This window comes from Triturus cristatus, chromosome 3_2 (genome assembly GCF_964204655.1).
Source record: "Triturus cristatus chromosome 3_2, aTriCri1.1, whole genome shotgun sequence".
NCBI classification, from domain to species: Eukaryota; Metazoa; Chordata; class Amphibia; order Caudata; family Salamandridae; genus Triturus; species Triturus cristatus.
The window spans coordinates 40,874,714-40,888,567 of NC_140584.1; the positions used below are offsets into that span (position 1 = coordinate 40,874,714).

Consider the following 13,854-nt stretch of genomic DNA (forward strand, 5'->3'; position numbering starts at 1 on the left):
TCTCCCTTAAGGCTACTGAATTGCTGAGTCGATAGCAGGATCTGTCGCTAAGTTGCGACAGGGCTTCTAACATGTAATCCTTTTTTGCCCATAAAACCACGTTGCCCCCTTTGTCAGAGTTTCTCACTATAATCTCGTTGTCTGTTTGTAATTTGTTGATGAGTTGATAGTATTGTTTATTTTTATTGGATATTGTTTTCCTCTGGTTCGAAATTTTGTAATTTAACAGTTTAATTTGACTTGTTACATTTTCATTAAAAATGTCGATACCATCTCTCACCAATATAGGAGTAAACTTGGATTTCTTTTTAAAGGGGGTATTCTTGCTTTGAATAGCTTGTTTGCTTACGATGCCAGTTGTTAGAGTAGGAGAAAGTACTTCTTCCATATATTCATTTTCCTGGCGTAGATCAGTTAAAACTTGTAGCAATGCTTGGTCAGTAGAGAACATGGACTGTGTATGTTCCAGTGTTTCTGAGGAGTTTACAGGTGTAATGACAGCATCTGATTTAGTTTTTTTCATCGCATGATATTTTTTGAGCTTTAATTTCCTCACAAATTTGTAGATATCCATACGAGTATTTGGATAGTCAAAATTAGATTCATTGCAGAAAGATAGACCCAAAGCTAGTATTTGTACTTCCACTTTATTTAGGGCGGCTTCAGATAGATTGACCACCGTTTTATTCCCTTCTTCAAAAGTACTTATCGGCGATTCCACCAACCCCTGCCGCGTCTCTTGTTGTCTGTGCGCGGTATTCTTTAGTTTTCCTGCCTTTCGTCTCTGCCTCCTCCTGAAGTTTCTCCTCTGCCTGCTTGTGGTTTCTGAGTTCGTGGCCGGAGGGTAGCTCTCCGCTCTTCCACTAAAAAATTCAACTCTTCGGCGGGAGATGGTGTAACACGGGTCCAACTAGGCGGTGGATTGTTTAAATTACTCTCCGTTTCACTTTCCAATGCCGAGCTGAGGTCTGAGATGGATGTATCGGTTGTGACTTGCCTATTTACAACTTTACTCGACCCTTGTGTGTTGGGGGCGGCATATTTTGAAGACTTAAGCGCTTCGTATTTGCGTGAGAAGGTGAATATACGTCCGCTCTCATAATCCACCCGGTCCTGGTGGAATTTGAACGCTTTTCGTTCCTTTATTTTGTCTTCTTCTTTACGTAGGCGAATGGACATTTCATTTCTTAATTTGGCAGATTCTTCAGGCAGTCCCATAGCAGTTATTTCATCGGACAGTTTGTCAATGCGTTGCTGTAACAAAATTCTATCAATTTCTGCATATTTGATGAGTATTTCTGCTAATTTTTTTGATGAGTCAAGGTTGCATTGGGCCCATTCCTTCATCATTTCTGGGTGAGGCTGCTCATAACTTGGAGCTGTTAATATGCGTAGCCCCCTCGGAATTCGCCCTACGTCAAGATAGCGTTGCAATGATTTGTGTTCCCACCATTTCCCCTGTTCTCCGCGCATCAACTTTTCCAATGCTTTCATTTTGCTTCTTAAGTCCTCGCTTGGATTTGTGACATTGGTTCCTGATTGTGGAATCCCATTATTAGCTTGAGGCACATAGTCAAACAGTTCTGTGGCTGCTGCTTCACGGTCTTTTAGCGTGTCTGCCGACATTGTGATAATTTTAATGTCAATTAGGTTGGGCGTATCCCGGGTATGTAAAAGTATTTGAATAATCCTCTACTACCGTACGCTATGCACACCAAACACCCCTCAATGCCTTAAGGTCCTACCTTTCACGGCTTTCCTGCAACTCGAGAGTCCTCCGACACTGTGAGCGCAGTGGACGATCCTGGCGGTACGATTCTGGCTGAGGGGGGGCTGACTGTAAACGAATCCTTCCGGATTGCTTGCTTCCTCCGAGTCGAAGACGGGAGTGTTGGCTTGATTTGAACAGTCGCCGCTTGTTGTTTCGGGATCCTGAGTTTGACTGGTCGAAGCCTCTCCAGTCCAAATATCAAGGTAACTGCTTTTCACCAAAGTCGATTAGCCTTTGCTCGGCAAGCAGACTCAGACCCAGTTTTGTGTGCTTACAATAGCAGTTTAATGTCGGCCATTACGCGTTTCAGTCCGGGAAGGACCTTGATCACATGACAACGCCGTCAATGTTGCCAGACCATTTAAAACGCTAACATTTTGCACGTGATTGCTCATACTTAATAGATATAGAAAACAAGTTTAACATGCCATCATGGATTTTCAGTATTGCTCATTTTTACGATTTTAAATAGCAGGAGTATGAATAATAATAATCACAATATTAAGTGTGAATTCACAACAAATACAAATTATCAAAATTTGATCTGAAGGGTTAAAAAATATTAATAAATACATAAATAACCTTAAATATAATAAGACACAAAGATTATTTTATAAAAGTCATAATAAATCATTTAAAAAGTTTTTAGAATATTATAAAAACCTTAATAAATATTATGATATAAAAGAACTTAGTTTTGTTCTATTGACTCCCATATAAGTCTAAATTCATACAATATAAACAATATATATATATATATATATATTCACTTAAAAAAAACATAGGTTTCACACATGTTATAGTTAGGTGGATATTTCACTTGTAAAAAACCAATGAAATTCCCCCATTATAGTTAGTTGAGATAACTGTAACTCGCGCGCCCGCAATCCTCTGCTCATGACGTCACATATTACATCATTCATGACATGGTCAGTGGCATCACTCATGACATCACTGATGACATCATCCTTGTGATAGAGTGGCGGTCGCGCGAGTTATAGTTATCTCAACTAACTATAACGGGGGAATTTCATTGGTTTTTTACGAGTGAAATATCCACCTAACTATTACATGTGTGAAACCTATGGTTTTTTAAGTGAATTTGCAAGGTTTTTTAAATGCTAATTCCTAACTATAACGTGTGTGAAACCTATGGTTTTTTTCAGTGAATATATATATATATATAAGAACAAGTTACCAAACTTGGGCGATCGCAGACCTACCAATGCTCATTTCAGACACTGCTTGGAGACCTAGGCAGTAGCATCATGGGTAAAGCACAAAGTAGTTACCTCTGGATCAGGGTCCCGAAGACCAGCTGGATCAGCTTCTGGGCGTTGTCAGTGCACATCCAGTGCCACTGGTCATTCATCAACAGCAGTAGCACATCCAGGGCGGCGTCGGCCAGCACTGTGTCTTGCCCTGTTCGTGCGGAAGGAAGCAGGAGGCAGGTGAGAATGCGGAAGAGCGGGCGATTCCAGCGCACACAATAATTCATCAACATTAGAACGTGCAGACCCCTTGCAATGGCGGCGCAGCGCATGCGCATTAGATCTCCATGTCGATTTAGACGGGGACAAAATATTTCACGCCCACGACTTGGCAACCTTCTGGATTAGCACAGGGATTCAGAGTGCTTGCTCACCTGGCTGCTGACAAGGCAGAAAGAGTCAGGGTCTTTCAATACTTGATTCAAGGGCACATAGCCTTGTACTCTTAGAACTAAATGGCACCATGAAGGGGAGCACAGACAGTGAGTTTCACCACTATACCAGGAGGGGGCATTAGACTAGCAAAGGAGTGCAGGGTCACAGATCCCCGTGACTGCATGGAATCCTGGACTGGGACAGCAATAGAAAAAACCTTTCACTTTGATACTGGATGGCTCAGTGAAACTTTTATTTTTAATTTCAGGGTTACAAAATTATGGACAGAGACACAGGCAAATATGGTCTTCTTAGACTGCATGGCACTGGTATACATGGTGGTTGAGAAGGGACAAGCACACAGGTTCTAAGCACTGCATGAAGAGCCGAAGAGGTAAGCATAAAGGGCCCTTCAAAACTGGCCTCTAACTGGGGTCAGAGGACTGCAACCAGAATGCAGGTAATTCATCCATTACATATAGACAGGAGGACACTGGCACAAAGTTACATATCTTTGTATTTGCCCCACTATCTCAGTCTGGGAAACTGTTCACGAACAAACGGGGTATTGGAGGCAACAAGCCTGGATAATCTTATGCGTGGAGACCCTGGTTCCAGTTAAATTGAGTCTGCTCCATTTTAAATATTTGTATGCAGATCTCAGCATCAAAGGGGGCTGAGTGGACACAGTGACTTTCTGTTATTGGCCAGAGCAAAGCCAATGGTCCTGGTTCAGGGCTGGCACCCCTGTCTCTCGGAGATAGAGCCAGATACGAAAAGAGGGTTGAGCATCTGTGCCAGCTGGAGAAGCAACTTCAACTCTGCTGGAAGTACCTCCTACCCAAGCAGTTTTAAGAAGCCGTAGCGGGTTTGGGCTCTATATACATGACTTTGAACCTGTGCATTCTCCTCACTAAGACTGAAGTATCGCGCCTCATTGGTCTCTGGTGACCACCCGCTCCCACGCTGGCTCTCTCCACTGGCCATTGTGGAGTAGGCCTCCTCGCGGCATGACATACTAAGGTTATGCTCGAGACAGTCGGGGGATATATAGAGAGCTTTAAGCCCTGCTTTAGATCTGGCACGATGGCTTAGTTAGTTAAATGCTCATCGCTAGCATCTGCTGTGACATTTAGGTCACAAGTTTGAATCCCTGCTAGGCACACTCAGCCTGATATCCTTTTCATATTGCTAAATTGAGCAATGATAATATTGGTTTCTTACGCAGACTGCACAAATCTCGTTATGATGCAGTATATAAAAAAGCTGCACTGCAGCAGCACGTTATTATCTCATTTGGCCATGTGCTGCATTGCAAAAGAGCTTGATGGATTAAAGAGCTTTAGGTAGAACTGAAGAAGCTACACCAGCACGGAGTGGAGCAAATATTCTACTGCCACTCACAGCAAATGCCTTTATATTGTAATTGCTGTGAGGCTAGTGAGCTGTGTACCGCTGCAAGGGCTGTACAATGAAAACTCAAAAGTAAATGTACCATATTCGGATTTTCCAGCAGGCGCACCATATATGCTGATGTGTACTTGGCTTTCTCCTCTCCCTGGAACGTCGATAACCCTTGGATTTCTTTTGATCACAATATCCAAGGGTCCACATACTAGTTTATTTTTTATTTTTTGTTGCCGATTTACATAGCGCGAACTCGACCCGAAGGTATTGGAGCGCTTTACATGAGCACCAGTTACGTTACACAAGGGCACATTCATTATTTGGAAGGCGCGGGGAGAATAACTGATTTGTCCAGAATCACAGGATGCTGAGCCGACTCCAAGGCTCGAACCTGGTTTGGCTGCACCAAAGTCGGCAGCTCTCTACCCAATTTTCACATTGTGAGGGAAATAACTCAATCGATGCGTTCGGTTCGGGGGCACAAGCTGGAATACTCCGAACCCCCGTACTTAAAAATCAGGGACACTCGTAATTAGGCTTGGAGACACTCTAGCCTAGATGAAATGAGGGATGAACGGAAATGTGCTCTGAAAGATAAAGAGGGCAGCAGCAAGTTTTTCTCTACTAGTTGCTGTGGGGTGTTACTCTATTGCCCTCTGCTGGCTGCAGACGGCCACACTCAGAAGGACAAACTAACACAGTGCTGCCTAGAGTAGGCATCTGAAATCTTGGACAACTGGAGGGGTGATCACAATCTGATCATCTTGGACAACTGGAGTGGTGGTCAAAATCTGATAATCTACAGTTTAACATTTAAAATGTATGTTTTTAAACTTTGAGCTGAAGAATGAGAGAGACGTACGGAGATTTGCCATATGTGACTATGGCACTTGCATTCATTACGTTTTTTTCTGAAGGACAACTGGAAAATGCACACTAGCCATCAAAAGTCTGGTGATGGTCTGCCCAACGGTGGAGGATAGGTAGTGCTCCGAGACGGGCTTTTTAAATTCGTTCTTAGTATGTGGGGAAATGTTTTTAATCCATTTTGGGACTGCATCCACGATCTACGAAGACAGTTTGCCTATCAATGTTTTATGAGCTTTTGGTTGGTAGTGTCACCATAAGATGGTGGCACTCTGGTCCACCGCAGTTTTAGAGAGTTAACCATCTGCGTTATCTGAACCAGTGTCACAATCGGTTATTAATTTTGATACCAAAAGCGAGCGGGTGGCCACGATTTCTCACACTAAAGGTATTCCTAGTTTTCTGCCCTGAGCTGCGCCCTCATGGCAGCACTGTTTTGTGGTTCAAAATTACTAATTTTCAACAATTCCTGAAAAAATACTTGGGAAATGTATAACTTTCCCCAAAATATTCTAGACCTGGAGTTGGAATAATAAATAAGCCTTCTGGAATATTTGGGGGAAAGTTGGTCTTTCCCCAAATATTCGAGGACTGGGGTTAGAATAGTAATTTTGACCTTCCAGTGTTCCCCACACCCACTGCTGCCCTGAGGGCGCAGTTCAGGGCAAGAAACACAAAAGCAACATCACGATTCGAAAGTGCTTAGAAGCTGAAGCCACTTTGCAACCACCTGATCAAGTGTGACACCTTCTGACTTGACATGCGAGAATATTGCGGTGCTAAGGAGGGTGTTTATTATAACAATGGTCTTTTATGTGGTGCACAGTACATTGCAAACTGAATCACCGCTTCAGTGGTTTTTATTAATTCAGTTTTGTCCACCTCTGAACCACCCACCAGGATTCAAAGTGAAATGTAAAGTTCACACACAGATTAATCCTAAACCCACCTATAATTCTGTCTGGCGTAATTCGGCGTCCACCTTTCACGTCAAGTAACAGAGTTGTATAGTGTTAAATGCCAACAAGTCCCCTAAATCGCTTCTGCAAGAGCCTTTCCAGCTGTCCTTCAGAAAAAAACGTAATGAATGCAAGTGCCATAGTCACATATGGCAAATCTCCGTACGTCTCTCTCATTCTTCAGCTCAAAGTTTAAAAACATACATTTTAAATGTTAAACTGTAGATTATCAGATTTTGACCACCACTCCAGTTGTCCAAGATGATCAGATTGTGATCACCCCTCCAGTTGTCCAAGATTTCAGATGCCTACTCTAGGCAGCACTGTGTTAGTTTGTCCTTCTGAGTGTGGCCGTCTGCAGCCAGCAGAGGGCAATAGAGTAACACCCCACAGCAACTAGTAGAGAAAAACTTGCTGCTGCCCTCTTTATCTTTCAGAGCACATTTCCGTTCATCCCTCATTTCATCTAGGCTAGAGTGTCTCCTAGCCTAATTACGAGTGTCCCTGATTTTTAAGTACGGGGGTTCGGAGTATTCCAGCTTGTGCCCCCGAACCGAACGCATCGATTGAGTTATTTCCCTCACAATGTGAAAATTGGGTAGAGGATGCGGTAACCAGAGCTGCCGACTTTGGTGCAGCCAAACCAGGTTCGAGCCTTGGAGTCGGCTCAGCATCCTGTGATTCTGGACAAATCAGTTATTCTCCCCGCGCCTTCCAAATAATGAATGTGCCCTTGTGTAACGTAACTGGTGCTCATGTAAAGCACTCCAATACCTTCGGGTCGAGTTCGCGCTATTTAAATCGGCAACAAAAAAATAAAAAATAAACTAGTATGTGGACCCTTGGATATTGTGATCAAAAGAAATCCAAGGGGGGGGAGGAGCCTAGCGCGCAACCAAGATGGCCGCGTAGGCTTGTGGCTCCCGAGGGCCTCCGCAACCTCCCACGTCTATCCTGTCATAATCCTGATTTTTTCGACGGGCTTTTGTCTATGATCTTACGCTAAGGTGCCACTCGTTTTCCAAATCGAAATTGGACTCCGGGAACCTGGTTTTTTGGCGACCTGAAGTTTGCGGCCTTCTCCGGCTTTGGTCCCGGACTCGGGTTGGTGAGGTGCCCGGCTGCAAAGTGAACAACAGCGGCATGCCAGGCTGGGCCTGCCCTGGAACTCGTACTTTCACTTTCGGTTTCGAGTTGACCGACCGAAACTGTTGAGGAGACATCGGGAGAGCTGCACCGAGTGCGGAGTGCCAAGCCTGGACATCAGCTAGCGGCCCGGATCCCCGGGCCTTCCTCCGGGTGCTGGAGGGTGCTGACCTTGCTGATCGCCAACGATGACGACAAGAGTGGATGGCGACAAGCTAAAACCCAAATCTACCCGGAGGGGAGCCTATTCTCAGGCCAACAATATGGACCGCTATGCTCAGCCAAAGGGATCCCCTAGTGGATCACGTAAATCGCCTGAGCCGCCCAAGGAGGCCTCGGGCGCATCACCCGAATTGACTCTGCTGGATGTCATGGGGGCCATCGAGGAGATGAAGGTGACCGTGAACCAGCAACTGGATACTCTGGCCAACAAGTTGGACTCGGTGCTGATCGATGTCACCTTGGTCAGAGCAGACCTGTCGAAAACCAACGACCGGGTCGACTCGTTGGCCCAAGCGACGTCGAGCCTAACGGTGGATGTGGCCACTTTGCAGACGACGGTGCGGAGGTTGCAGCTCGCAAGCGACCTGACCGAGCGTCGCCTCGAGGACTCTGAAGGCAGGGCCAGGCGGAACAACGTCCGCATTATCGGCGTGCCCGAACGATCGGAGGAATCTGCTGTGGACCTCTTTGTGGAGGATCTAGTGGTGACTCATCTAGCACCCAAAGGGCTGAGCAAATTCTTCGCCGTGGAACGGGCCCACAGGGTTCCAGGGGGTGCGCCTAAGGTGGGTGCCCCCCCGCGGCCGATCATTGCCCGACTTTTTAATTTTCGGGATAGAGACGCTATCCTGCAGGCGTCGAGGGTGGCGGGGCCATTACGATTTGAGAACTCTAATGTTAGCTTTTACCCAGACTTTACGCAAGCGGTTCAAAAGCAACGGATGGGTTTCTCGCCATCAAACGGCGCTTGAGAGACATGGACTTCAAGTATGCGATGCTCTTCCCGGCTAGGCTGCGAGTCGAGCTAGATGGTCGCTCACACTTCTTCGACCGGCCGGAGGCGGTGGGAGAGTGGCTGGATGCCCTGCCCAAGAGTCGGGAGCCGGAGGGGCGGATGACGGAGAGCGGAGAAGGTTCGCCGGAGTAGGAATGGAACTGTGATTCTGGCGCTGGACTGCTTTGGTAACGTTTTGCGCCTGTGGCTGCACCGGACTCCAGTTGTTGACACTTTGCCCCGTGGTGTTTGGAGGTTGCGGGGGGCTTGCTGGGGCCCTTTCCTCCTTCTGGGGTTCTTTTTTTGTCCTTCTTGTAGTGAATTTTATAATGGGGCGACAGGCACACTGCAGGTTGGGGGGGCTGTTTGGGCTCACGCAGGGGTGCAGGGAGGGGGGAGTTTTGTTGGGGTTGATGGGACGGGGTTGGGGATTGTTTGTTTGTTTCACAAGGCGGGATAATATTTCATGCTGTTCTACTATGATTGTGCCACCCGGGAGGGGGATGTTCTGTGCTGGGAGGGATGGGGGGTAGGGGGCTGAAACTTCTTCCCTGGAATGTGAATGGGCTGGGGGACAGGATAAAGCGGGGGGTAGTCCTGAAGTTTCTGAAACGTATCTCGCCAGACATTGTGTTCCTGCAGGAAACACAACTCATAGGGAACTCTTTCCATGCCATGAACAGACGAGGGTATCGCCTTCTGGCCCATTCTGGTTTCACCTCTGGCTCGAGGGGAGTGGGCATTTTGGTCAGGACCTCTCTCCCGTTAGTGGTGGATGAGGTGATCCACGACGACAGAGGACGCTACGCTGCGCTGGTGGGGAGGTGGGAGGGTAGGTTGATTACGCTGGTCACGGTCTACGTCCCGCCGGGCCTGCAGACGGCCACCTATGCTGATTTGGGACGTCTGCTGCTTGGGCTCCCGGGGGGGGTGGTGGTCCTGGGGGGGGATTTTAACGCTGTTGTTTCCGGAGTTGAGGATCGATACCCCCCTAGGGACCTCCCTCGGGCCCAGAGTTGGTTGGGGGGTTTTCTGGATGCCCTGGGACTGATAGATTGCTGGCGGTTGAAACACCCTGGGCAGGCGCAGTATACCTTCCATTCTGGGGCCCATGGTAGTCTTTCGAGGCTTGACTATATGCTAGTTCCTGCGGCCCAAGCTGGGATGATCGGGGAGGTGAGACACTTGGCACGCGGTATATCAGATCACTCCCCCCTTTTGTTGCACCTGGATATCGCCCTGGGGGCGGAGGGGAGGGTGGCGCCGATCAACCCCTGGTACCTACGAAACCCCACGATTCGTGCAGACTTGGTCAAGTCTCTGGAACATTACTTTAAGGACAACGTGGGGTCGGTGTCTTCCGCCATCTCCCTTTGGGAGGCCTTTAAAACGGTGCTCAGGGGACAGGCCCTATCTCTCATTTCCTCCACCAAAAAATGCGCTGCGCAGGAGGTTGTTCGGCTAGAAAATGAGATTACTGAGTTGGAGAGTGAGTTGGAGCAAGGTGTAACGGATGACAGATTGCATATCTTGGAGCTCAAGCAGGCCGACTACAAGGCGCTGGTTACGTTTGTATGATATGGGTGATAAGGCCGGGAAATTGATTGCTTGGTTGGATAAGAAGGAGAGAGCGAGTCGAGTGGTACCGGAGGTTGAGAGGGTGGACGGTGTGCGTGTGACGGACCCCGGTGATATAGTTGATTGCTTTGCGGAGTATTTTCATGGGGTTTACTCTCCGGTCTCGGAACGCTCGGAGGAAGACTCTCGACTGCTGCTTCGTGACGTAGCTCTGCCCTCCTTGTCCGATGAGGATAAAGTAGTGATGGATGCGGCCCTGTCGCCAGTTGAGATTGCTTTGGCCATCCGCTCGATTGCATCGGGCAAGGCCATGGGTCCTAACGGACTCCCCATTGAATTATACAAGTTGCGCCCAGATGTTATTGCGCCTTATCTCAGGGACATGTTCCTTGAGGCTAGGGCGGCAGGCTCCCTCCCCTCTGACCAACGTCTCGCTACCATTGTTGTTATCCATAAGGAGGGGAAGCCCCGGGATCGATGTGCTTCTTACAGGCCCATCTCCTTGTTAAACGCGGAACCTAAAATCCTCGCCAAGGTACTGGCCAATCGTCTGATCCGGGTTGTGGGCGACCTGGTTCATCAGGATCAATCCGGCTTTATACCCCATCGCAATACCGCTTTGAACCTGCGGCGGTTGCATGGCGTCCTTGCTCGCGCGCCATTCCTTCGTGAACCGGCCATCTTGGTGTCCTTGGACGCTACCATGGCGTTTGATACCCTGGAATGGCCATACATCTGGGCAGCATTGGCGAAGTTTGGTTTTGGCCCGGGGTTCATCGGTTGGGTGAAATTGCTCTATGACAATCCGCTGGCACAGGTAGTGGTCAACGGACGGGTATCGGCTCCCTTTGTCTTGGGCAGGGGCACCCGACAGGGTTGTCCGCTGTCGCCTCTCCTATTTGCGCTTTGTTTGGAGCCCCTTGCGGAGTGGTTGCGATGGGAGCCCTCGATGCGTGGTCTTAGATGGACGCCGGAATACGAGGACCGGGTCTCCCTATACGCGGACGATATACTTTTGTATCTTGCATCGCCGTGCAAATCGCTCATCGTGTTGGTGGACGTTTTGAGCTCCTTTGGTCGCAACTCTGGATTGGTCATCAACTGGGCTAAGTCCTGTGTTTACGTTCTTTCCGGGGAGGCCCCCCCCCCTTCCGCGGGGGTGCCCTATCCAGATTGCGACGTCGGGATTCACTTATTTGGGTATTTTTATAACACTGGACCCAGTGGCCCGCTACGAACGGAATCTTCTCCCCGCCCTCCAGCGCCTAAGGGCGGATGTGGCGGGTTGGCGGCGGCTGCCGCTCTCGCCACTTGGCCGGGCAGCGCTGTTCAAAATGATGTCGCTGCCACGCTTTTTGTACGCCCTACAGAACACCATGGACCTGGTGCCGGCCCGTTATTTTCGGGAGGTGGAGTGTCTCCAGCGTCGATTGTTTTGGGATGGGCGGCCGCGGATTGCTCTTGCCAAACTAACCCTGCCATGGGCACCGCCAGCTTCTTATTTTAATTCCGTAAGCTTCGGCGAATATCAACCAGCTTTTCTTGGGCATGTTCTATGACTTTTGGCTACTTTAAGTGGCACTAATTTATTGAAAAGTTGGCCGCAGTTCGCCCGTGACTATTGGATAAGGCAATTCTAAAATCTCAGATAGTTCCTTTTTGTCAACTTTATTTTAGAGTCGTACAGATTTAGATGTATCCCTGTTTGTCCCTCTCCACTTGGTAAAAGGAATAAGAATACTGAACTTTACAACGATATGATCTGACCAAGTGACTGGGAGAATGTCCTCAATCTGCAATTCGGGCTAGTGGAAAAAACTGCGTCAAGAGTATGTCCCACAATGTGAGTGGGGGTGTTAACTAACAAATTAAGGTCAAAATTGGACATATTGTCAATCAATTCTTCTTTATTAGATCTTAGCACAAGATCATAAAAGCACAGGAAAGAAACAACAATAAAATATACCTGCAAACATTTATTGTCACAGCATTCCAATCTCAATATAGTACAATAATGAATCCCAAAAATTTGTTACAATTCATGGTCCTAAAAATAGCTAAAATACCTTTTTAACTGCTCTCCATTGATTTTCAACTTCGGGTGGCCATCTTAAGAAAGCCATCTTAACAAATGTAAACATATTTCGAGGCTATTTAACAATTGAAGATAAGTTAATGCCAACCTACATTGACGAAAAGCAAGCTTAATTAATAAAGGTTTAAGACATGATTAAAAAAATGTACGATTAAAACTACAGAAGAATAGAAAGTGCAATAAAGTCTGTACAGACTTGTCATCGCAGGGACGGGGGGGCGGGCATTTGTAAGGTGTGGGGAGGAAAACTGTACTCCACATGCCTTGTGTTCCAGATAAAAACATGCTAGGCACCAGACCACCCCTGACCTAAATCTAAATAAAAGATACCTTTCCCAATATGTTAGCTCTAATGTTAAGTACATGGCAATATCACATGTTGCAAACGTAGTATAGTAATGGCAAACAGTATGCTTACAGATAGCCTCCTGAATGCTCAATGTAGTAATATACTCTAAAAATCTATGCTTAACCAATTTTTTTTTTTAGTAATTTGAGTAATCTGATCAGGGGCACTAAACACTTCAGGGAATCAAATGACGTTCAAAGTTGTGCATACATATCTCAACCAAGGTATAGCAGAGCCCCTATCCAACTTCAGGCAGTCTTCGATAACCGTCACATTAAAACTAGCCTCCTTGATAATCCACACACTGACCCATAACAAAAGGGGAGCTAGTTTAATGCAATCTATTACATATATATGGCTCCCAGTTTTTCCGTTTTTACTGATTTCTACAGATGAATACAGACAGAAAACCATGTGTTTCCTGTCTGTATTTGTTTTTAAAAGCGGAAAAATACAGAAAATTTAGCTTTTTATGAAAGACTCTCCATGCTGTGTTTCTTGAATTCCAGCCAAAAGCTGAGCAGATAGGCAGCATGGGGAGTTACAAAATAAGATCATATTTCCTTAAATACAGATGTATTAACATATATTTGTAGTATAACACTAATATAGACCTGTGGGTGTTGTGTTTTGCTGTATAGTGTTATGTGGCTGCTTAATTTGCTAAAATTTGCTAAAATGCGACAGGCATCCATGTATGAGTACACGCCTAAGAGTTAAATAAATGTGGAAATATACCATTTTACGATTCCATTTATTGTGAAAACACAAAATAAATATGGATAAAAACCAATAAGATGGCCAAAAAATAAATATGGATAAATACAGATCTAAATGTTAAAAAACATAAATACCATAAATCCGGGAGCCCTAATTATATACTCTAGATTTAATTCAGCGTGCAAGATAAAATTGGCACATGAGGGAGTGAGATTTAACAATTTCCTACACATTCCATTCTCTTCCACCTGAACGGGGCTGCTTTGTGAAACCCCCAAACCCCAGCTCCATAGGGTTTGGGGGTACACATTGCATTTGA

General features: G+C 46.5%; 1 protein-coding gene across 1 annotated transcript in view; it reads right to left on the minus strand.

Annotated features, from left to right (window-relative positions):
- The window catches only part of SNX19 (sorting nexin 19), a 183,826-nt gene that overhangs the window by 105,136 nt on the left and 64,836 nt on the right, over nucleotides 1-13,854 (minus strand). The window contains exon 8 of the mRNA XM_085647225.1: nucleotides 3,064-3,193. Within this exon, the coding sequence (XP_085503351.1) occupies nucleotides 3,064-3,193 (130 nt within the window). The remainder of the gene's footprint in view (nucleotides 1-3,063; nucleotides 3,194-13,854) is intronic.